The sequence below is a fragment of the Geotrypetes seraphini genome, chromosome 7 (assembly GCF_902459505.1).
Source record: "Geotrypetes seraphini chromosome 7, aGeoSer1.1, whole genome shotgun sequence".
In the NCBI taxonomy this organism is placed as follows: Eukaryota; Metazoa; Chordata; class Amphibia; order Gymnophiona; family Dermophiidae; genus Geotrypetes; species Geotrypetes seraphini.
In genome coordinates, this window is record NC_047090.1 from 44,373,562 (window position 1) to 44,396,267 (window position 22,706).

Sequence of the window (22,706 nt, forward strand, 5' to 3'; positions counted from 1 at the left end):
ACCTAGAAGGAAATCTCCAAATTTAAGCAAACAATAGTTTAGGGATTTCTTTGGGGGATGGAAGGCTGTTGGAATTTTTTACACATGAACTTTTCCCTCCCACTACTGTCTGATCATGTATTTACCCCAAAAAGTGAAAATCAAGGTTTAGCTTAAGTAAAGAAGCTAGAAAAAGAAACTGGAACCTCATGATTTAGTCTGTTGGCCAGTGTAGATGAATCTGTTGATCAAAGTCATGAAGAATACTAGAGGAAGTATCTATGGGTCCTATGGATTGACTAGAGTTTTTTGTTTGTTGCCTTTCATTTCACACTTTTGTATACTTATTTCCCCCAGACACAAATGCCAGGCCAGCCTGTCCCCACCAGCTTACCATTAGATGTTGTAACTCAGCCTACACAGCAGGTACAACAGGTAAGACCCCAACAGCAAGATACAAGCCATCTATAGGTGGAGAGAATACTGTTCTGCCATATGCTCTATTTTCTTAAATTCTTATGTACAATTCTAAAAACTATATTGATGCTGGAATAAACTGAAGTATTTTAGACTCTAATGAAAGTTAATGTGTTAACATGAATAACCGTGAATTGGAGTACAGATTGACATCTTGATCCTTCATTGATTGACCAGTGTTATATAATTATCATCCATTTTGTTTAGAGGCATTTCCTGAAATCTATATTTATTTTGTGTTTCATATAGGTGGAGATCTAGTTTGAACTTTTTCAATTTTATTTTCCTTCTTTTTTCACTCCTACAGAGTATTCCACAGCAGCAGCAAAATTCTCTTCAGCAAATAGGGCAATATCAGCATCAGCAACCATCTGTCCCGGTACAGCCTGCTACTCAAACTTCGCAGCCTTTGCCTACATCCCAGATAGTGACAGCATCTCAGGTAAACAAGCAGCATGCTGCAAGTTCAGCTGCGTATGCTTGTTCTGCAGTACATCAGGTTTTTGTAATAACATCAGACTAAGACAGATGCTTCTCTTAGTAGAACTTAATGATGATGGGTATGGCAGGGCTCCCCAATTCCGATGCTCGAGGTCTACTGGCAGGCCAGGTTTTCAGGATATCCACAATGAATATGCATATGAGAGATTTGCCTGCATTGCCTTCTTGGTATGCAAATCTCTGTCATGCATGTTCATTGTGGATATCCTGAAAATCTGGCCTGCCAGTAGATCTTGAGGACCGGAATTGGGCAACCCTGAAGTAAAGGATGAGGAAAAGCCAACAAGGGAGACTTCTTCCTATGGCTCTAGACACCTTATATTTGGGAAACAGGAAGTGAAATTTCACTTTTTCTGTCACTCAGGAAGGAATTTGATATTTATCTACTTATGCATAGATAGTTAATTATGATTTCTTTTCCTTCTCTGGAATTGTTGTTAAAGGTTGTCATTGTTGGAGGTACTGCTCGTTTTACTTATCTCTTCTGATTAGTTCTCTTTTTGAATGTGCCTTTTCTGTGAACAAAAGAGGCTTCTTGCTCCTCAACCCAGTTTTCTGCCATAAGATGTTTTTATTTTGCATATATTATGATGATATAGCAATGTTTTTGCACCCAAACAGTAGTGTTCAGTTCAAGCAGTGTGAATTTTTGAAGTGGCAGTTCATAATTCTACCTTTGATTACTACAGAGTAGCTTAGCAGTATTCCAACTCCCAGGAAATTACAGAAATTAGACTGGTAAGCCTGATGTGAGTACTGGACAAAATGATACAATAAAGAACAAATATGTAGATAAGCCTGGTTTAAGGGCTCATTTTCAAAGCACTTAGACACACAAACTACCATTCTTGCAAAGACAAGGGCCAGAAATATAGGCCTGGAAAACCTTGGCCTACATTTCTGGTACCTTTGTCTGGGTTCCCCTCCACCGCCTGCCATCAGCTGATTACAGCAGGGGAATCCCCCAATCAGCTGAGCTGGCAGGACTCCCCGAAACCACAGCTTTAGGGAGTTCCTTGGGCTCAGCTGATTAGGGCTTCCCCTCCTGCAATTGGCTGAACTAGCAGAGAGATCCCCCATTCTTGCACAATAAATTCTGGAAACTTCACCTCAGGGTTTGTGCATCTGTTCTAGCTTTGAGCTGCAGATACTCCAAAACAAACCTTAGACCCTCCCTAGGTGTACATATAGCAAAACTGCAGTAAGCCGCTCAGACAGCCTGCAGATCAGATCGGGTCTCCAGGATTGGGAGCCGTCTCGCCCTGGGTTCATCCATTGATGGGTAGAGTGCAGGCTGCTGCGGTTCTGTGGAAGTGCGCCGAGATTGGAACTGAACCGCGTGTCTTCCCTAAATTTCCTGTGAGGTCCTGAGAGTCGCTATCTGGGGTGACTGGGAAGGTGAGGTGGTCAGAAGATCTGAAATCAAATTTCATCAGCTGCTGAGGTAATGATCTCTCTGCTTGCTCTGTGTTAGCTGGCTGCCATTGATTTCTATTGCTACGATTTGGGGGGGGTCCTAAAAAGGAGATTTTGGGTGGTTTCCCTGCATGCCCTAGTCATCCCTCCCCCCATCTGTAAAATCTAAAAATTGCCATTTTTCTGGGTTCCCTGTGTTTTTTTTCTGGGCTGTTTTAGGGCAAAATAGGCACCCGCGACAGCCATCTTAGATTTTTATTAAAACTTTTAAGAGTATTTCTTTGGCCTTAAGCAGTGTCTCACTTCCGGTTCACCACACAATTGTTTCCCACGTACACACCTTTATAGGACCCCCAGGGACCCCTGAAGAAGACTTTTTGTCAAAACGCGGACCGTGTTGGGTCCTGTATCCCTAGCGGACTAGGTCCTTTAAGGCTCTTATGTGGATGATTTACTTTTATGTGGATGGAATTATTTTATGTGGATGATTTTAGTGTACCTTTGGAACTTTGATACTTTCAAATAAAGTCCATTTAGGAACATCGTCACTCCACAGAGTTTTTTTGGTTTTCTCTGGATTTTCTTCTTTGTGGATATTTTGGGGTCAATTCCTTTTGTTTTTTGTATGTTCCTTCGGAGACATCCGCTGATGCAGCCAAACTAGCGGATATTGATGACACCCAGGACAGTGGGTCCCAAGATCTTGGAGAGGATCCAACTGTCCGCAGGCTCTTTTAAGACTAACTGCTTGTCTGACCTGATTTCTGAGTCCCTTCGGACCTTGAATTTAAATGCAGACCATGCAGAACAGGCGGAATGTTCTGTAATGAATGATCAATGCCCGCTATCTGCTCTCTTTCCGGATAATCCGGATTTGGCTCGGACACTCTTAGAGGTTTGGGAGTCACCGGAGGTTCCCCTTAAGTGTGCCAGGGCCATGGTGCGATTGTATCCGATGGACCCGGGGTTCACCAAACGCCTGGCTCCGCCAAAAGTGGATTTGGCTGTGGTACAGGTTACTAAGTGTACTTTCTTGCCCTCAAATGGAAGGGTGGTCCTGAAAGATGTTCAGGACAGGCGGGTGGATTTTGTCCTCAAGCGCCTTTTTGATTCCGCAGCAGCGGGGGTGAGAGCAGCCACCTCCTTTGTTGCCCGTGCGTGTTACACTAAACTCCGCTAGGATCCAGAAAAAGGTGTCCTTATGGGTCGTGACTTCCTACTCTTGGGGGTGACTTATTTGGCAGATGCTCTCTATGACATGATAAAGGTTTTTGCTAAACTTTGAGCCTATTCAGTCTCAGCTCGGCGAATGCTGTGGATTCGCCAGTGGTCAGGTGATTCTTCTTGCAAAGCTACGCTGAGCCGGTTACCCTTCAAGGGTTTGCTCTTGTTTGGCCAAGGTTTGGATGACCTCATTGCCAGTGTGCATGACCTTAAGCCTAAAGTGCCTCCTGGGTTGAAACTTTGACCGGCGCCTGGATCGGGCTGGCAACAGCACCACAATCCTTCACGAAGATCATGTTGGTTGTGGATGCCCACCTGCGCTTACAGGGAGTGCTCCGCCCCTCTCCCAGACCAGCGGGGGACCCGAATTTAAAAAAATCTAAAGCGCCAACAGCGCACAGCCTTTACCGGACCCCCTCCAACCACCAGCAGGAGTTCTGGGGAGAGTTGCTCCGCCCCGAAGCCCAGAGACTCTCATCGCTCTCCTCAGAAGCAGCTCCCTGCCTTCGGGGCTGCTCCTCTCTTCGGCCCGGTGACTTCGGGTAGCGTGGGAGCCCTGCTCCGCCCCCGAATTCCCCTGCTGGACCAAGTTTTCTTTGAGAGTTGCACCTCTGCCATCGGGTGCTGCTCCTCACTCCAACCGCCACTTCGGGCCGCATGGGAGCCGTTGCTCCGCCCCCGAAGCCCAGAGACTCTCATCGCTCTCCTCAGAAGCAGCTCCCTGTCTTCGGGGCTGCTCCTCTCTTCGGCCCGGTGACTTCGGGCAGTGTGGGAGCCCTGCTCCGCCCCCGAATTCCCCTGCTCAACCGAGTTTTCTTCGAGAGCAGCACCTCTGCCATCGGGTGCTGCTCCTCACTCCAACCGCCACTTCGGGCCGCGTGGGAGCCGTTGCTCCGCCCCCGAAGTCCAGAGACTCTCATCGCTCTCCTCAGAAGCAGCTCCCTGCCTTCGGGGCTGCTCCTCTCTTCGGCCCGGTGACTTCGGGCAGCATGGGAGCCCTGCTCCGCCCCAAATTCCTTCACTCTGGCCTCTTATCCTCCTTCTCTGCTCCCTCAAACACTTCCCTCTCCCAAAAACTTCTTCCCAAACTCTCCCGATGCTACATTCCCCAACAACATCTGTCCTGGGCTCAGAATTCCCATGCTAGTATCCTCCAGACCCCATCATTTCAAAAAGCACCGAGGTGCAAACCTCTCCTCCCTAAAACCTGTTCCCCCAGCAAACCTGCCCATTCTTACCTCTGACTCTCTCACCCCAGTCCCTACTCTCTATTGTAATGCCAGGTCCGTCAGAAATAAGACCCAAATAGTAAAAGATTTACTTGAGGATTTTGATCCGGGTTTTTTGTGCATCACTGAATCATGGATCGAAAAAGATGACTTACTCACACAAAATGAACTCTGTCCCCCGGGCTACCACGGTCTTTTCTCTCCTAGATTAAATCAAAAAGGAGGAGGTCTAGCCCTTCTCTACAAATCATTCTTTAATGTTGAGCTCTTAGAAAAGGGTAGTCACCCCTCCCTGGAATTCATGCTAGCCTCAATAAACGACGAACTTCGCCCCCACCCATTAGGCATCCTGCTACTTTACCGCCCACCCAACCCCTGGAATAAATCCTCTGACTTTGTTCTTGAGACCATAACAAAGGCCTATCTAAAATTTCAAAGACTACTGATCATAGGTGACATAAACCTTCACCTAGACGACAACACCAACAATGACTCAACTGAGTTCAAAGACTTCCTCACCTCCTTAGGCTTCACTGCTTCCCCGCCCACCTCTACCCATGAAAAGGGGCACTCCATTGACATCATTAGCTTTCTTGACCTGACCGAGCATAAAACTTCCACAGATACGACCCATTGGGAACATGTCCCCTGGTCGGATCACCTCCTAGGCTCTTTCTGCTTCCCTGTCTTCATGTCAGCCCTTGATACCCCAACCCGTGCCACAAACTCCATCACCTACCGCAAAAAGATCTCAAATGAACTATTCTGGTCCCAGTTTCTCAACAAACTCCCTCCCCTTCCCACTCACACGAACCCTGACTCAATCTGGCACAACTGGGTGACTCTTTCCGAATCCACGTACCGTGCCCTTGCCCCTCTAACCACTAAACCCATCTCCTATTCTCACAAGGCTCCCTGGTACCTCCCTTACCACAGAGAATTAAAACAGAAATGTCGGGCCCTGGAACGGAGATGGAAAAAAACAAAATCCCCCCTAGATAAGCAATCCTGGAGAGAAAACATCAAATCCTACAACTCCGTACTAAAAAAAAGCTAGGAAGAATTACTATGGAGACAAAATCTCCAGGTCAAAAAACCAAATCAGTACACTGTTCCACATCTGGTGGAACCTAACTTCTAAAAATGACTCCGCCCCTCCCCCCCTCCCATCTCCAAATGACCTAGCCAAATTTTTCAACGAGAAGATCACTACCATAAAGAGCTCGTTTCCCTCAGCTATCTCCTACAACTCTCTCCCCCTGAAAGACTCCGACGCTATCCCTGCCGACAGATCATGGACTACATTCGAACTTGTATCCGAGACCCAGATCTCTAAACTTTGCCTCAAACTTAAATCCTGCAAGTGCATCCTAGATCCCTTCCCATCCTACCTTTACGAAAAAATCCCTACACAGGCCATCTCTTCCCTTACTAACCTCATAAACAAAGTCTTACTATCGGGCCTATTCTCCACCAAAATGGGACATATTGCCTTATCCCCTCTTCTGAAAAAACCCAATCTTGACCCTTCCTCACCATCGAACTATCGCCCCATAGCAAACATCGCTCTTTTAACAAAACTTCTAGAGACCATAGTCGCCACTCAGCTCTCCTCTTACCTAGAGAGATTCTCTATTCTCCAACACTACCAATACGGATTTAGGCCCAATTTCAGCACCGAGTCCCTCCTAGTTTCCCTAATCTCAAAGGTGCAACAATTACACGCCCGAAACAAATTTGCTGTTCTCCTACAGTTTGATCTCTCCGCGGCTTTCGACGTCGTGCATCACGACATACTAATCTACCAACTTTCCGAGATTGGGAAAGACTCTTCTGTCCTAAAGTGGTTCTCAAACTTCCTTCGCGATCGTTCCTACATTGTCAACGCAAACGGCTCCAAATCCGCTTCATGGACACCATCCTGTGGTGTTCCACAGGGCTCTCCCCTATCCCCTATTCTCTTCAACATATATATGACCTCCCTGAAGCTCCTTAAACTATCCCCCCTTGAAACAATTTACACATATGCAGACGATATCCTCATCCTCCTCGAAACAGATCCAAACCTTACAAACCTCCAAGAGAACATCACATCATGCATAATGAGACTTCACGCCTGGTCCCTCTCAGTACAGATGAAATTAAATGAATCAAAAACAAAATTACTCTGGCTCGGCCCAAAATTAGCTCACCTGCCCGCCCTCTTCACCCTACCCACAGGCCCTGCTCTACACCTTGAGTTCTCAAGCAAGGTCCTTGGCATCACTATCGACTCCTCCCTTTCCCTCAACGATCACCTGAATTCCCTGGCAAAATCTTGTTTTTTCAGCCTCCACATGCTGAGGAAAGTTAGATCCTATTTTCACCAAAAGCATTTCACCGTCCTTGTACAATCCATCATCTTATCCAAACTCGATTATTGTAACGCCATCTACTTAGGCCTAACGAAAAAAAGTCTTCACAGACTCCATCTTATCCAGAACACTGCGGCTAAGCTGATTTTTGCTAAACGCAAATATGACCACGTCTCCCCTCTAATTACCAATCTTCACTGGCTCCCAGTACTTTCCAGAATTCATTTCAAATGCTCCTGCCTGGCTTTCAAGATCATTCAGGGCATCCTTCCGCCCCTAATCCCTCTATCCTTCCTCGCCCCGACACCAACTACCACCAGATCTGCCCACAGACTTAAACTATCCTTCCCCTCTCTACACGGCATCCTCCACGCAGGTAAACTGGGTAGATCCCTCCTCTCCAAAATCACCGGCCTCTGGAACGACCTCACTGTCCCGCTGCGGAACCTGGACTCCCTCCAACTATTCCGAAAACAACTGAAAACCTGGCTTTTCTCTAGCATATAATAATCTCTTCTCCTGATTACATCCCCTCTTTTTATGCTTTGTAAACTCTTTCTCTTCTCTCTTCCCATATTTTTTAAACTCTGTAAACCGTGTCGAGCTCCACTTCAGTGGAGAAGATGCGGTATATAAACCTAAGGCTTAGTTTAGTTTAATTTAGTGCTAGTCCATCCATACCTAGATGACTGTCTGATCCAGGCCCCCTCCATGCGGAAAGGCCTTGTCTGCGGCCCACGTGGAAGGTGTAGACAACGTTCAAGCAGACTTTCTCAGTCAACAGATTCTGGACCCTGGAGAATGGTCCTTGGCCAGGATGGTGTTCGAGGCCATCGTTCGGCGGTGGGGCCACCCGGCTTTCAATCTGATGGCATCTGCCTGGAACCGGAAGGCGGACAGATTCTTCAGCCAACGCAGGGAGGTCGGCAGCGAGGCATTGGACACTGGTCCAACCTTGGCCTCAGGAAGAACTTCTGTATGTTTTTCCTCCGTGGCCCATGATAGGGCGCGTTCAGCACCGGAATCCGTGGTACATAGATCTGATGCGATTGAGCAGAGACGGGGCTGCGGCTGCCCTATCATCAGAGGTTGCTCACACAGGGCCCTATAGTGCTCCAAGATCTGGACCGCTTTGGTCTTACGGCTTGGCTCTTGAGCGTGCAGCATTGACAGCTAGGGGCTTCTTCTGCGGTCATTTCTACGCTACTTCAGAGTAAGCGGCAATCTACTGTGTCGGCCTATGCCAAGGCCTGGAGTGTTTCCAGGCTTGGTATGAGAGAGCTCGGGTGGATCCCTCAGCTCCCTCTGTGGCTAATGTCCTGGACTTCCTACAAGCTGGTCTCAGGAAAGATCTGGCATTGTCTTTGCTCCATGTCGAGATTGCGGGCCTTTCCTGTTTGGGTCCTGCTACTCTCAGGGGTTCTCTGGCATCTCAGCCAGACGTTGGCTAGTTTTTGCGGGGTGTGGGCAGGTTGAGGCCACCTTTGCGGCTGTCTTGCCCTACATGGAATTTGATCTTGGTTCTCCACTCACTGGTTAGTCCACTCTGTGATCCCCTGGATCAGATCTCTCTGAAGGATCTGACCATCAAGACTGTCTTCCTAGTAGCGGTCACTTCTGCAATCTCTTTCATGCAGAGACCCGTTTCTCTGTATCATGGATTCTGCGGTTTTCTTACAGATGGTGCTGCCTTTTCTCCCAAAAGGTACTAAAGAAAAACAGCATTCTAACACGGCAAAGTACTTAGAATCCAGTCCTTACACCTATAGCAGAAATGGCCCAAAAAAACCTTTTAGGAAGAGTCCTTAGGCCCATTCTTCATAACTATTATTATATGTAATAGCATGCTAATTCAGAATGAGTTGGGTACAAATTTGCTTTGCATTTAAATTTGCTTTGCATTTACAAATTTGCTTTGCAATTAAAATCCAGCTTTTCACAGTTTTGCTTCCTAAAATGGTCTTATTTTTTTTCTTTTTCCTTTTCTCTTATTTAACCTTCCCAGCCTCGTGCACCTCAAGCAGTACCTACCATCCAAGGTGATCTGCAAATTCCATTTTCAACAGTTGCTATCTCACAGCCTTCTGCTTCATCTATTCCTTCATTAGTTACCACACATTTCCTTCCTGTGAGACAACCTGTATCTTCCCCTCTGCCAATCTTTTATTCAGCTTCTCAGCTACATTCAGTAGTGCCACATACTTCAGTTCAGGTGGGTTTCTAGTATTTGCCCATTTCTATATTAGTCTATGTTAACCAGCCACTGCTTACTCTTTCTAATTCATGTGGTGCGGTTGCCTTTCCTCTAGGTCAGGCATTAGTGCTTCCTAGTTGTTTTTTAATTATTAGACATCTAGTGACTCGCTTGCCAAACCAGATTCTTGCAGTCTATTCTACCCATGAGATTACGAGTACATTATACTTGATAAAATACATCTTCACTTGGAAAGCTGATGCTTAGCAGTTTGTCTGACAATCCTAAATCAATTATTTGGGGTGGGGGGTGGAATTGGTATTTGTACTTCTGGATACAAAACAAACTTTGTAGCCGTCTGATTTATACAGTAAAACCTTGGTTTGTGAACATAATTCGTTCCAGAAGCATACCAAAGCACTCGTATATAAAAGTGAATTTCCTCATAGGAAATAATGGAAACTCAGACGATTCGTTCTACAACCCAAAAACTTTAATACAAAATACTATACGTACTTGTATTGCAAGACCTCGCTCATTTAAAACAGTCACTACCAATGTTCCCTCTAAGGATTGATGAGGTGTGTGCAAAAAAAGATATGCACGAGCGACAAGTTACATACTCCACAAATTTATGAGCAGGCACGGAGGATGCATTTTTAAACAAATGTAGTTTATCCTTGTACTCCTTATGTATTTTTAATCATCTATGGATATGTTTGTATGTTTATTGTTCAAATGGTTTTATTTATTTCCCCAAATTTATTTTTGTTATACGCATTGAAAATATTTGATATTGCGTTTAAATCTAAATCTCAATAAACTTGAAATTTGAAATGAGTGCCCGTGAGATTGTGGGAGGGTTAAATACTCAAAACTTAGAAGAATAACAATTTACTTAAAGTTTTTGCTTTGCCATCTTTCTGGTATCTTTATATACAGTGGCGTACCTAGCATATGTAACACCCAGGGCCCATCATTTTTTGGCACCCCCCACCATCTGTACGAAAAACATGATTTTTAGTAACAAGTCACACATGAGTACCTAGGAAAAGGCAGCATCTTACATATTGCAGTGAGCAGTACATCAATACACCCATTGTAAAACTAAACAAGCCAGACCAGCACAGATCAATCCTACACCGTCAATCCTAACAGAAAACCATGTCTTTCAAACACACAGAACACAGAAAACACCTTCGCCTAGTATGGAATATGTCATCACAAACTAACCCCTTCCCCTTTTACAAAACTGTAGTGTGGATTTTAGCCATGGTGGTAACAGCTCTGACGCTCATAGAATTCTGAGCATCAGAGCTGCTACCACCACGGCTGGCGCTAAAAAACGCTCCACAGTGTTGTAAAAGGGGGGATAAAATAGAAATACACGGCTTCAATGCTCTAGTTCAGGGGAGCCCAAACTTTTTGGGGTTGCGAGCTACTTTAAAATGACCAAGTCAAAATGATCTACCAACAATAAAATTAAAAAACACATAGCACACTATACGCTGAGAAAATGTTAATTATCATTCCTATTCTGGGTTTTTTTCAAAGAGGTCAAGGCAGATGACTCTATGCATTGTCACCTCAGTAACAACCATACAAAAATAGACAAATATACCCTTCTTCCTTTTTATTAAACCACAATAGCAGTTTTTAGCGCAGGGAACTGCGCTAAATGCCCTGCGCTGCTCTCGATGCTCATAGGCTCCCTGCGCTAAAAAACACTATTGCGGTTTAGTAAAAGGGGGCCATAGTGCAAAATATAGACAGCATATATAAATTCAGACACATTTTGATCACTAAATTTAAAATAAAATCATTTTTCCTACCTTGACTGGTGATTTCATGAGTCTCTGGTTGCACTTTCATCTTCTGACTGTGCATCCAGTCTTTCTTTCCTTCTTTCAGCCTGTATGCTTCCTCTCCTCCAGACCTCATTCCCTCCCCTAACTTTTTCTTCCTCTCTCCCTGCCCTTTCTTTCTTTTTTTCTCTTGATGCCCCCTTTCTTTTTTTCTGTTTCCCTTCTGTCTCCCTGCCTTCTTTCTGTCTCCCTGCCTTCTTTCTTTCTCTCTCTCTCTCTCTCTCTCTCTCTTTCTCTCTCTCTCTTTCTCTCTTTCTCTCTCTCTCTCTCTCTCTTTCTCTCTCTCTCTTTCTCTCTCTCTCTCTCTCTTTCTCTCTTTTTCTCTCTCTTTCTCTCTCTCTCTCTTTCTCTCTCCTCCACAAAGCCACTGCTGCCACCATCGTGGGAAACAGGCCCCAAAGCCACCGCCGCGGCTGCCCCAAGCTCTCTCTGCTTCCCCTGACGTCAATTCTGCCGTCGGAGAGGAAGTTCTGCCCAGCCAGACAGCGATTGGCTGGCCCGAACTTCCTCTCTGAGTGCAGCCTTAGGAGGGGTGCACAGCTGGGGTGGACCACCCCCCCCCTTGGTACACCACTGAAGACGTGGCAGCGGCTCCTTTCACGAATCCCCACCTGCGTCGCAAGTCCGATGCAGTCGGGGATTTTGAGAGGAGCCGCCGCTGCATCTTTCAACTTTAAAATACCCCTAAGGTCGCCGCCGCTTCCTCTCACCTCCGCCCGCCCTCGAGTGAGCGGCAGGAGACAACGTATGAGTGACGCCACTGAAAATAGTGAGCTCATGCGCTCAGCTTAGAGGGAACACTACACTCCTGCAGCGTCAGAGAAGAACCATCGGCTCAGTTGTGATGATGTGACGCAATAATACTGTATGTACTCGTATTGCAAGTCTTTGCTTGTATATCAAGTTAAAATTTAATAAAATGTTTTGCTTGTCTTGCAAAACACTTGCAAACCAAGTTACTTGCAATCCAAGGTTTTACACTATTTAAGTAAAGATTAGCAGTGTGTGTTTAAAGCAGGGGTGTCCAACCTTTTGTTTCCCTGGGCCGCATTGGCCGAAAATTTTTTTTCTGTGGCCACACAAGCACTAACACTAGCCGATGAACAAAAAAAAGGTTAAGCAGGTCCCAAATCTGCAATCACTAATATAGAAGATGTATATATCTAATAATAAACCTTCATTATCCCCATAATTAATGATATGTTTTCTTGATCGCACTTTTCTGTACAAGATTATATGCTTGTTAAATAACTTGAAAAAGTTATAAATAAATAAATAAAAAGAGAAAAAAAAATAAACCTTCATTATCTAATATCTAATAATAAACCTTCATTAAAGGGACACTGTGGAGAGGAACCCAAAAAAGCAGCAATACTTACCTTGACTGAGTGATCCTCCACGTACACCGCTGACAGTGGGAGCAGCCACAGGCTTCCGCATCCCCATTTTGATGAGCAAGAATGCGTGCTCCTGGTTCTCCCATTCACTTCTATTACAGCTACGGTGAGCCTCTTCAGAGGTGAGCCTCATCAGAGCGGGGATGCTGAATCAGCTGTCAGCAGCGCATGTGGAGGATCATTTAATCAGGGTAAATATTACTGCTTTTTTGGGTCTCCCACTTTGAGCTTAGGCTCCCTTAAAATGAGTATCTCCCCTGCTATAGCTAGTAAGGATCTCCAAGCGTCACCAACTGACGGCCACCTCCTCCCTCTCCAACTTCCCAAGTTCTGCAGCTGGTAACAATATTGCGGAGATGCTGCCTTCCCTCCTCCCTGCTCCCCCACTGACTTTCATGCATACATGAAAGGAAGGGCAGCTTAAGGATATTGCCATTGGCTGCAAAGCTTGGAGATTTTGAGTTGCCAGACTGGAGGAAGATGTCTTTGATTGGCAGGGCTTCGGAATCCCCCCTAACTCAAGTATTTATAAATTTTTTTTTTTTTTTTAATTTGAATTTAATACATTTACAATATCATAAAGATATCAAGAAAAAAAAGGGTTTCCATACAAATTTTTTAAATAACAAATCATACAACAAACAATCCTTTACAAGCCCACTAAAAGGGGAAAACGTGTTGCTCATTTATCAACTAAATTTGAAGGAAAAACAAAGAAATGGGTTGAATTCCAAAGAACCCAAATCATTCCCTACTATATTTAGGACATGGACATACCTACCCTATTTTCTCAGTAAAGAATGAATGAGAAAGAAAAAGAAAGAGAAATCTCACTTCTGTTCACGAACTAACAAAAATTGTTGCAATTGAATGGGATCCCCCCCCCAAAAAAAAAGTATTTATAAATTGCACTCAGGCAGGGAGAAACTTTGGTGCCCATCCACTAATTTTGGGATCCAGTCCCTCCCCCAAATCAGCTGTATATGACTACACCTAAATACAAAAATAATTGTGATGCACATATTCCAAAGCTAACATATTCTAGTTAATAAATTCAAAATAAAATAATTTTTTCTACCTTGTTGTCTGGATGTTTTGTTTTTCCATCATCTTGGTCCCAATTTCTCTTTCTGATTTTTGTCTATCTTCAACTAATTCTCTTTCCAGTGTCTGCTGTCTATTTTTTTCTCCTCTTCTCTCATTCCATTTCCTTCTTATGCCTGAGTTTTCTTTTTCAGCTTTCTTAACGTCCACTTAAATCTTGCCTTCTTTCTCACCCTTCTTCTTTTTCAATGTTCAGCTACCTCTTAATTCTCCATCTTCTCTCAGTCCCTAGCTCTCCCATTTCCCATCTCACTCGTTTCCCAGCCTCCTATTCCCTTATATCTACTCCCCATTACCACATTTCTACCACTGTACTAGCTGCTCTCTTAATTATCTTGTCATCTCCCTTTTGACCTCATCCACATGGCTCACCACTTTCAGAATCCCCCTCCCTCTCTCCACTGGTCAGGCTATATAACTCCCTGTCCCTTTCTTTCCATCCCCTAGCATCATCTTATCCCAGCTCTCTTCCCTCCTGCCCTTCCATGGTTCCATCTCTCCTCCTCTATCTCCATGGTCCAACATTTTGCTCCCTCTCTTTTCTGTTTTTCTTCTTCCCTCCTTGATGCTGAACAATGAAATGGAGAAAAAAAAAGAGAGATGCTGCATCTCTGCCTTCCATCCACAGGCCTAACATTTCTCCCTCTCTCCCATCCCCAGATCCAACTTCTCTCTCTTTCTCTTCCCAACTGTCCCCATCCCATCTCTCCCCCTGCCTACCTGCACCCCTTCCACAGGTCCACCATTTCTTTCTTTCTCTTCCCAACAGTTCTCCCTTCAAGTATCTCTTTCCCTCTTCCTCCACACCACCCCAAGTCCAACTTCAGACCATTGCCCACCATCTCTCTCTCTGTCCTCTGTTTCTGGTCCCATAAGCTCTCCCCCACGCCTAATCTGGCACTTCTTTTAATACCCTCCCCCGAAAAAAAAGTCCAGGAGGCTTCCTCGGCCCAGCATGTTCTCCCCCTTCTCTCTGTGCCCATGCATCTCTATCTCACTCCTCTCCCACCACCATGCCCAATAATTTTCTCTCTGTCTCCGTCCCTCCTCTCTCTGCTCCTCTTTCTGTATCTCCCCAATTGCACCATCTCTATCCCTTTCTCAGACGCTCAATTCTCCTTTTCTGTTATCTCACCTCTGCATCTCTTTCCTTCACTCCCTCCATTCTTCCATCTTTTGGCTCATGCTCCCCTCTATCTTTCCCTTCATTCTGTGTCCTAAGTTCATGCCCCTCCCTTCTTCCTTCCATCATTTTTCCTAAGTTTGTGCTCCCTCCCTCTCAAGTCTCATGCCCTTCTCCCTCTCTCCCTTCTATGCCCCAGAAGTTTTCGAAGGAGAAAAGGCCCAGTTTCTCTAATCTCTCGCTGTACGGCAACTCCTCCAGCCCCTTAACCATTTTAGTTGCTCTTCTCTGGACCCTTTCGAGTAGTACCGTGTCCTTCATGTACGACGACCAGTGCTGGACGCAGTACTCCAGGTGAGGGCGCACCATGGCCCTGTACAGCGGCATATAACCTTCTCCAATCTGTTCGTGATCCCCTTCTTTATCATTCCTAGCATTGTGTAGACGGCTTCATTGACTTGTCTATCAGAACTCTGAAGTCTCTTTCCTGGGAGGTGTCTCCAAGTACCGCTCCGGACATCCTGTATTTGTGCATTAGATTTTTGTTACCGACATGCATCACTTTACACTTATCCACGTTGAACCTCATCTGCCATGTCGATGCCCATTTCTAGAGCCTGATTATGTCACGCTGCAGATCTTCGCAGTCCCCCTGTGTCTTCACTACTCTGAATAACTTCATATCGTCCACAAATTTAATCACCTCACTCGTCATACCAATGTCTAGATCATTTATAAAGATGTTGAAGAGCACGGGTCCAAGCACCGAGCCCTGCGGCACCCCACTGGTGATGCTCTTCCAGTCCGAGTATTGTCCATTTTCTCCCACTGTGTTTCCTATGCTCCAGCCAGTTTTTAATCCACATGAGTATTTCACCCTCGATTCCATGGCTCGCAATTTTCTTAAGTAGTCGTTCATGTGGAACCTTGTCGAATGCCTTCTTAAAATCCAGATATACAATGTTGACTGGGTCGCCCTTGTCTATCTGCCTGTTTACTCCCTCAAAGAATTGCAGCAAGTTTGTCAAACAAGATCTGCCTTTGCTGAAACCATGCTGGCTGGTCCTCCTCAGCCCGTGTCTGTCAAGGTGATCAATGATGCGGTCCTTTATCAGCGCCTCTACCATCTTTCCCGGTACCGAGGTCAGACTCACCAGTTTGTAGTTTCCCGAGTCCCCCCTCGAACCTTTTTTGAAGATCGGCGTAGCATTCACCACCTTCCAGTCCTCCGGAATCTTTCCCGATTTGATCGACAGTCACGACATTGGAGAGAATACTTCCGGGTCAGCCGCAAGAGGCACATAGGATCCGCTGCCTGCGGCTTTGAGCAAACGCTGCAGCAAGACGGAGGAGGGAGCCGGCAAGATGGTAAACCCCCGTGGGTAGCAGAGAAAAACACTGCATCGCCCTCAATCCTCGAGCGGGGCCGCAAGTGGGCTGCGGGTTGGACACTCCTGTGGTAAAGTATCCATGGTATGGAGAGAGAGATGAGATGGAGTGGAGGAACAGGTACATCAGAAGGTAGGGGTTTGTGTAGAAGAGATGAGCTGGGGAAGAAATGAGTAAGGGTGCTTGTGGTGTGCAGTGAAGTAGAAATGAAGGAGGTAACAATGTGATACCCCTCACTACTTAGTCAAATTTCTAACCTCCCACTGTCCATCAGGAACTCTCAGATCCTTATTCAAAAATTCTCAGTTCATTCTGTGAAATAGTTCCAGAAATAATCTGTTCTACTTTTGCTGTTCAAGGACCAGAACTCTGGATTAATCTCCCAGCTCATCTTAGGCTCCAATCTTCTTTAACCACATTTAAGATAGACCTCAAAACTTTTCTTTTCCAAGATGCCTATGGCTGACTTTTCTTTCTTCTCCATGAAATGTAGTAGAGTGAACCCTCATGTTCTTGCCTCCCCCCTTTTCTTTTAAATATTGTAGTTTTAACCCTCCTCCCTCACTGTCCTGTCTCAATTTTACACACCCTTTCCCCATTTAGTTTTGCAAACCACTTAGACTTTTTTTGTTTTTGTTTTTGTTTAAAACATGTTTATTAAGAAGCAAACGAACAAACAAATCCAATACAGTCCCTAATAAACTTGGAAACTTGAAACATGGAAGATGATAAAATGTTGAAGGGGGATGGCTTGAGGTAGGAGTGTACTGGGGGAATAATCTGAAAGGGGACACAGAGTATTGAAGGAGAGGGAACAATGTGTATATATACATGGAGGGGGAGTTATGATCTGCAGCTTTATAATTAAGGGAGTTTTGGATCTCATGTATTTTCATTGCCTGGTCTGCTAGGCTCAAGACAAATTGCAGGAAGCACCAACTTTTTTCAGTTGTCTATATTTATACTAACAACTTTGAACACCGCCTGCATCTCCAGACTCCTCTTAGATTCAGTTGATTGTTGAATAAAAAATCATTGAAAGCCAGAAATTTTTTTTAAAAATTCTTTATTCATTTTCAATCAGTGCAATACAAATTAAATACAAACTAACTGTACTCCCAGGGAAAATCTGTACCCAAAATTTTTAAATGTTGCATTTTGAAATAAGATATTTTCAGTTTAGAAGTCTAATTACTGTTCAGAAACAGTAGTTATACAGTATTTAGATAATGTATAGAATTTTAAACTGCATGGAATTCAAATCTTTTCCGGAAGACTGGAAAATAGCAAATGTCACGCCCATCTTCAAGAAAGGCTCAAGGGGAGACCCAGGAAACTACAGGCCGGTGAGCTTGACTTCGGTCCCGGGAAAGATGATGGAAGCGCTGATTAAAGACAGCAACTGGGAACACATCGAAAACACTGGGCAGCTAAAGCCGAGCCAGCATGGCTTCTGCAAGAGCAGGTCATGCCTCACAAACTTATTATACTTCTTTGAGGGGGTAAACAGCCAGGTGGATAAAGGGGAATCTATAGACATCATTTACCTTGACTTCCAAAAAGCCTTCAACAAGGTACTACACGAAAGACTGCTAAGGAAGTTATGGAATCACGGGGTGCAAGGGGAGGTCCATCGATGGATCAAAAACTGGCTGGCGGACAGGAAACAGAGGGTTGGAGTAAAGGGCCATTACTCAGACTGGCAATGGGTCACGAGCGGAGTTCTGCAAGGGTCGGTGCTGGGACCGCTCCTTTTCAATATATTTATTAACGACCTGGAGGCAGGAACAAAATGTGAGGTTATCAAATTTGCGGACGACACCAAACTATACAGCAGGGTTGAAAACACGGAGGACTGCAAAGATCTCCAAAAAGATCTGACAGCGCTGGAAGAGTGGGCCAAAAAGTGGCAAATGAGCTTCAACATAGGGAAATGCAAGGTCATGCATGTAGGGAAAAAGAACCCGATGTTCACTTACAAAATGGGGGGATTACCGCTAGGGGTGAGTAACCTTGAAAGAGACCTGGGAGTGATGGCAGACATCATTGAAGGCGTCGGCGCAGTGCGCCACAGCCTCAAGGAAGGCAAACAAAATGTTGGGCATCATTAAGAAGGGTATCACGTCCAGGACGAAGGAAGTCATCCTGCAATGGTGCGCCCACACCTGGAGTACTGTGTCCAGTACTGGTCGCCGTACCTCAAGAAAGACATGGCGGTACTTGAGAGAGTCCAGAGAAGAGCAACTAAGCTAATAAAGGGTATGGAGGACCTCTCATACACTGACAGACTGAAAAAACTGGGGCTTTTCTCCCTGGAAAAGCAGAGACTTAGAGGGGACATGATAGAAACCTTCAAGATCATGAAGGGCATAGAAAGAGTAGACAGGGACAGATTTTTTAAATTATGGGGAACCACAAGTACAAGGGGGCACTCGGAGAAATTGAAAGGGGGAAGGTTTAGAACAAACGCCAGGAAGTTCTTTTTCACCCAGAGGGTGGTGGATACATGGAACACGCTACCGGAGGATGTGATAAGCAGGAGCACGCTACAGGGCTTCAAAGAAGGTTTGGATAGGTACCTGGAGGACAAAGGGATTGAGGGGTACAGATAGGAGTAGAGGTAGGTTATAGGGATAGGACTAGAGGATTAGAGGCAGTTACAAAATCAGTCAGGACACTGTTCAGGCAATTAGGCCTGATGGGCCACCGTGGGTGCGGACCGCTGGGCAAGATGGACCTCTGGTCTGCCTCAGCGGAGGCAACTTCTTATGTTCTTAATTCTTTCAGGAGTATTTAAAACCACTGACAAGATATTCAGTGTGTTGCAAATTGTATTCCGCATCTTCAGGATTTATACACTGTACAACATTTGCCAACTGTTTTCCTGCTGGCAATCATGACTTGTTTTGTTGACTTTATTTACTAGTATTGGGGATAATTTTAAGTCTAGCAGGATAGGTGTAAAATCCAGGGACAACACATGCATACTTAATTTTGGCAGTACAAATCATTTAGAAAGATATCTAAGGAAAAATATCTGTACAAATTTATACCAGCTAGTTATGCAGGTACTTTTTCAGAAGAAATTACATGCCTACCTTTGAAAATTAAATATTAATTTGAGTTTCAAGTTTATTGAAATTTTGATTTACACGCAATATCAAATATTTTCAATGCGTATAACAAAAATAAAATTGGGGAAATAAATGAATCATTTAGACAATAGACATAACAACAAAAGAACCAAAGGTCCAACTCCGTCTGCAGTGAAAAAACAGACCAGAGCAAACAAACCAAAACTGCAGACTTGTACACGGTGCAGGCAAATTTTATTTTGACAAATAAATCTTAACTAAAAACCTTTTACCAGACAGGGGACCCAACACGGTCCGTGTTTCGGACAACCTTCATCAGGGGTCCTAATAGGTACAAATACAATATTAAAACAACCATATAAAAATCCTATATAATAAAAGGCTAACTCGTGCATGCGCAGTCCTATTTGCGTGTTCCGTGCGCTGTAGGTCTGTGGCCGAAGGAGTGCGCATGCGCGCGAATACGTCACCACCCGATCGCCTCCACAAGCCGGACCGCAGCCAGACGACGTTCTCCGTTTCTCCTGTCGCCGCCGCCGATCTCCGTTTCGCCTTTGCCGCCCACCCCCTTCTCTTCCCGCGGGCCCGAATGGCGATTCCAGCAGCGTGTACATCAGTCTCCACACGCTGCTTCGGGCCCTTCTACTGCCCTGATTTGCTCTGCCGCGTCTCTGATGATGTCATCAGGGACGTGCCAGAGTAAATCAGGGCAGAAGGGCCCGAAGCAGCGTGTGGAGACTGATAAAAGCGCTGCTGGAATCACCACCTTTGTAGTCCGGCCCGCGGAAAGGGGAAGGGGAAGGGACAGGGGGGGGGGGGTAGAGGAAACGCTAATGCTGCTGCACAGGGAACTGGTGGGGGGGGGAGGGAAATGGAGGGGAAGGGAATGCTGCTTTGGACGGACAGACAGACAGAGAGAGGAAGGGAAACACAAAGAAAATAAGAAAGACACAGGGGCAGGTGCACAGGGAACTGGTGTGGGGGGAGGGGGATAGAATGCTGCTTTGGACAGACAGAGAGAGGAAGGGAAACACAAAGAAAATAAGAAAGACACAGGGGCAGGTGCACAGGGAACTGGTGTGGGGGGAGGGGGATGGAATGCTGCTTTGGACAGACAGACAGAGGGAGGAAGGGAGACAGAAAGGAAAGAAGAAAGACACAGGGTCAGGGAGATAAGGGGGCCAGGGACAGAGACAGACAGAAAGGACAGCGGGAGCCGCGTCAGGAGGGGTGCGGGATGCGGCAGTGGGAACTTTTCCAATGGGTGCAACTGGGCAGCTGTCGGGAACCTCTGATCAGGGGCAGAGCAAGGTAAGAGTATCATAGGGATAAGAAGGAGGAAGGAGGATAAAAAAGGAAGGGATGCCTACTGCTGGACAGGGGGAGAAGGAAAGAGATGCTGATGGACAGGGGAGGTGAAGAAAAAAGAACGGAGGACTAATGTTGGACAGGGGGAGAAGGAAAGAGGTGCTGCTGGACAGGGGGGAGGTAAAACAAAGGGAGAAGGGCTGCTGCTGCATAAGGAGAGCAGTGAAGGGGTGGTGGTGGACACAGTGGAGGTAAAAGGAAGGGAAAATGGACAGGGGGAACAGGCAAGGGGTGGTGATGGACAGCCAAGGAAAAAGAAAGGCAGAAAGAAAGAAAGCGGCTAAGGAGAGAGAGAGAAAAAAAGACAGACACACACACATATGTTCTAGCACCCGTTAATGTAACGGGCTTAAAGACTAGTTAAGATAATAAAAGTGCTATATATGAATATTGTATGTTTTGATGATCCTACTTATATTTAAGATAGGTGTTTGGGAAAAAGAATTATAGATGTGTGGAAAGAAAAAATGGGTAAAGAAAGAAAGGAAGAGAGAAAATTCATGCATAGTAAAAATGTATACATAAATATAAAAATATTTGAATTTAAAATGCATAAACATGTTGAATGTGAAAAGCAAATGAATATAGAGTGAGACCAAGATTAACCAAGTTTGAGAGAAAGGGTGAAATGTAGAACAATATAGGAGAAGGTAAATATCCTTGAAATGTGATAAAGATAGAGAACAAGAATTAGAAAAAGAGGAAAATAGAATTATATTATAAATAATCAATACATACCATGGTAATAAAGGTAAAAAGAAATATATCACAAAAAGAAGCCTGGAAAAATAGCTATCAAGGAACATAAAGAAGAGACATATAAACATGAAATAATCTTAAACATATATCATAAATAAGAGTAAATAAATGAATAAGAATAAACAAAACTAAACAAAATATAACATACAACTTGGTGATAAGCAAACAAACATCATGAATTTCTATATAAATTTTTCCAGTAATTTAGAAACCAACGATACATATCAAGTGATGTCTGTAATTTACAATAGAAAACAACACAGCCAATAGACAATTTGAAATGCCCACCATATTAAAAATGTAAATGGTGTAAGATATAAAAGGGCTCCCCAAAGGCTATTTGCAAAATAATACTTTAAATAATTGAATGCAGCAAAAAAGAAATACCAAACAAGGATGTAAATTTATAAATTTAGGGCTAGCTCCAAAGGATTCTTAACCCTGCAGTTGTAATCAAAGAAGGTTACCACATAAATCAAAAAACGCTAAGCATTATTACACCATTTACATTTTTAATATGGTGGGCATTTCAAATTGTCTATTGGCTGTGTTGTTTTCTATTGTAAATTACAGACATCACTTGATATGTATCGTTGGTTTCTAAATTACTGGAAAAATTTATATAGAAATTCATGATGTTTGTTTGCTTATCACCAAGTTGTATGTTATATTTTGTTTAGTTTTGTTTATTCTTATTCATTTATTTACTCTTATTTATGATATATGTTTAAGATTATTTCATGTTTATATGTCTCTTCTTTATGTTCCTTGATAGCTATTTTTCCAGGCTTCTTTTTGTGATATATTTCTTTTTACCTTTATTACCATGGTATGTATTGATTATTTATAATATAATTCTATTTTCCTCTTTTTCTAATTCTTGTTCTCTATCTTTATCACATTTCAAGGATATTTACCTTCTCCTATATTGTTCTACATTTCACCCTTTCTCTCAAACTTGGTTAATCTTGGTCTCACTCTATATTCATTTGCTTTTAACATTCAACATGTTTATGCATTTTAAATTCAAATATTTTTATATTTATGTATACATTTTTACTATGCATGAATTTTCTCTCTTCCTTTCTTTCTTTACCCATTTTTTCTTTCCACACATCTATAATTCTTTTTCCCAAACACCTATCTTAAATATAAGTAGGATCATCAAAACATACAATATTCATATATAGCACTTTTATTATCTTAATTTTTATATGGTTGTTTTAATATTG

The 22,706-nt window shown here is 44.1% G+C and overlaps 1 protein-coding gene across 1 annotated transcript in view; it reads left to right on the forward strand.

Annotated features, from left to right (window-relative positions):
- The window catches only part of WNK1 (WNK lysine deficient protein kinase 1), a 538,182-nt gene that overhangs the window by 260,724 nt on the left and 254,752 nt on the right, over positions 1-22,706 (forward strand). Inside the window, 3 exon segments of the mRNA XM_033953429.1 lie at positions 337-414; positions 764-898; positions 9,186-9,392. Of these exon segments, the coding sequence (XP_033809320.1) occupies positions 337-414; positions 764-898; positions 9,186-9,392 (420 nt within the window).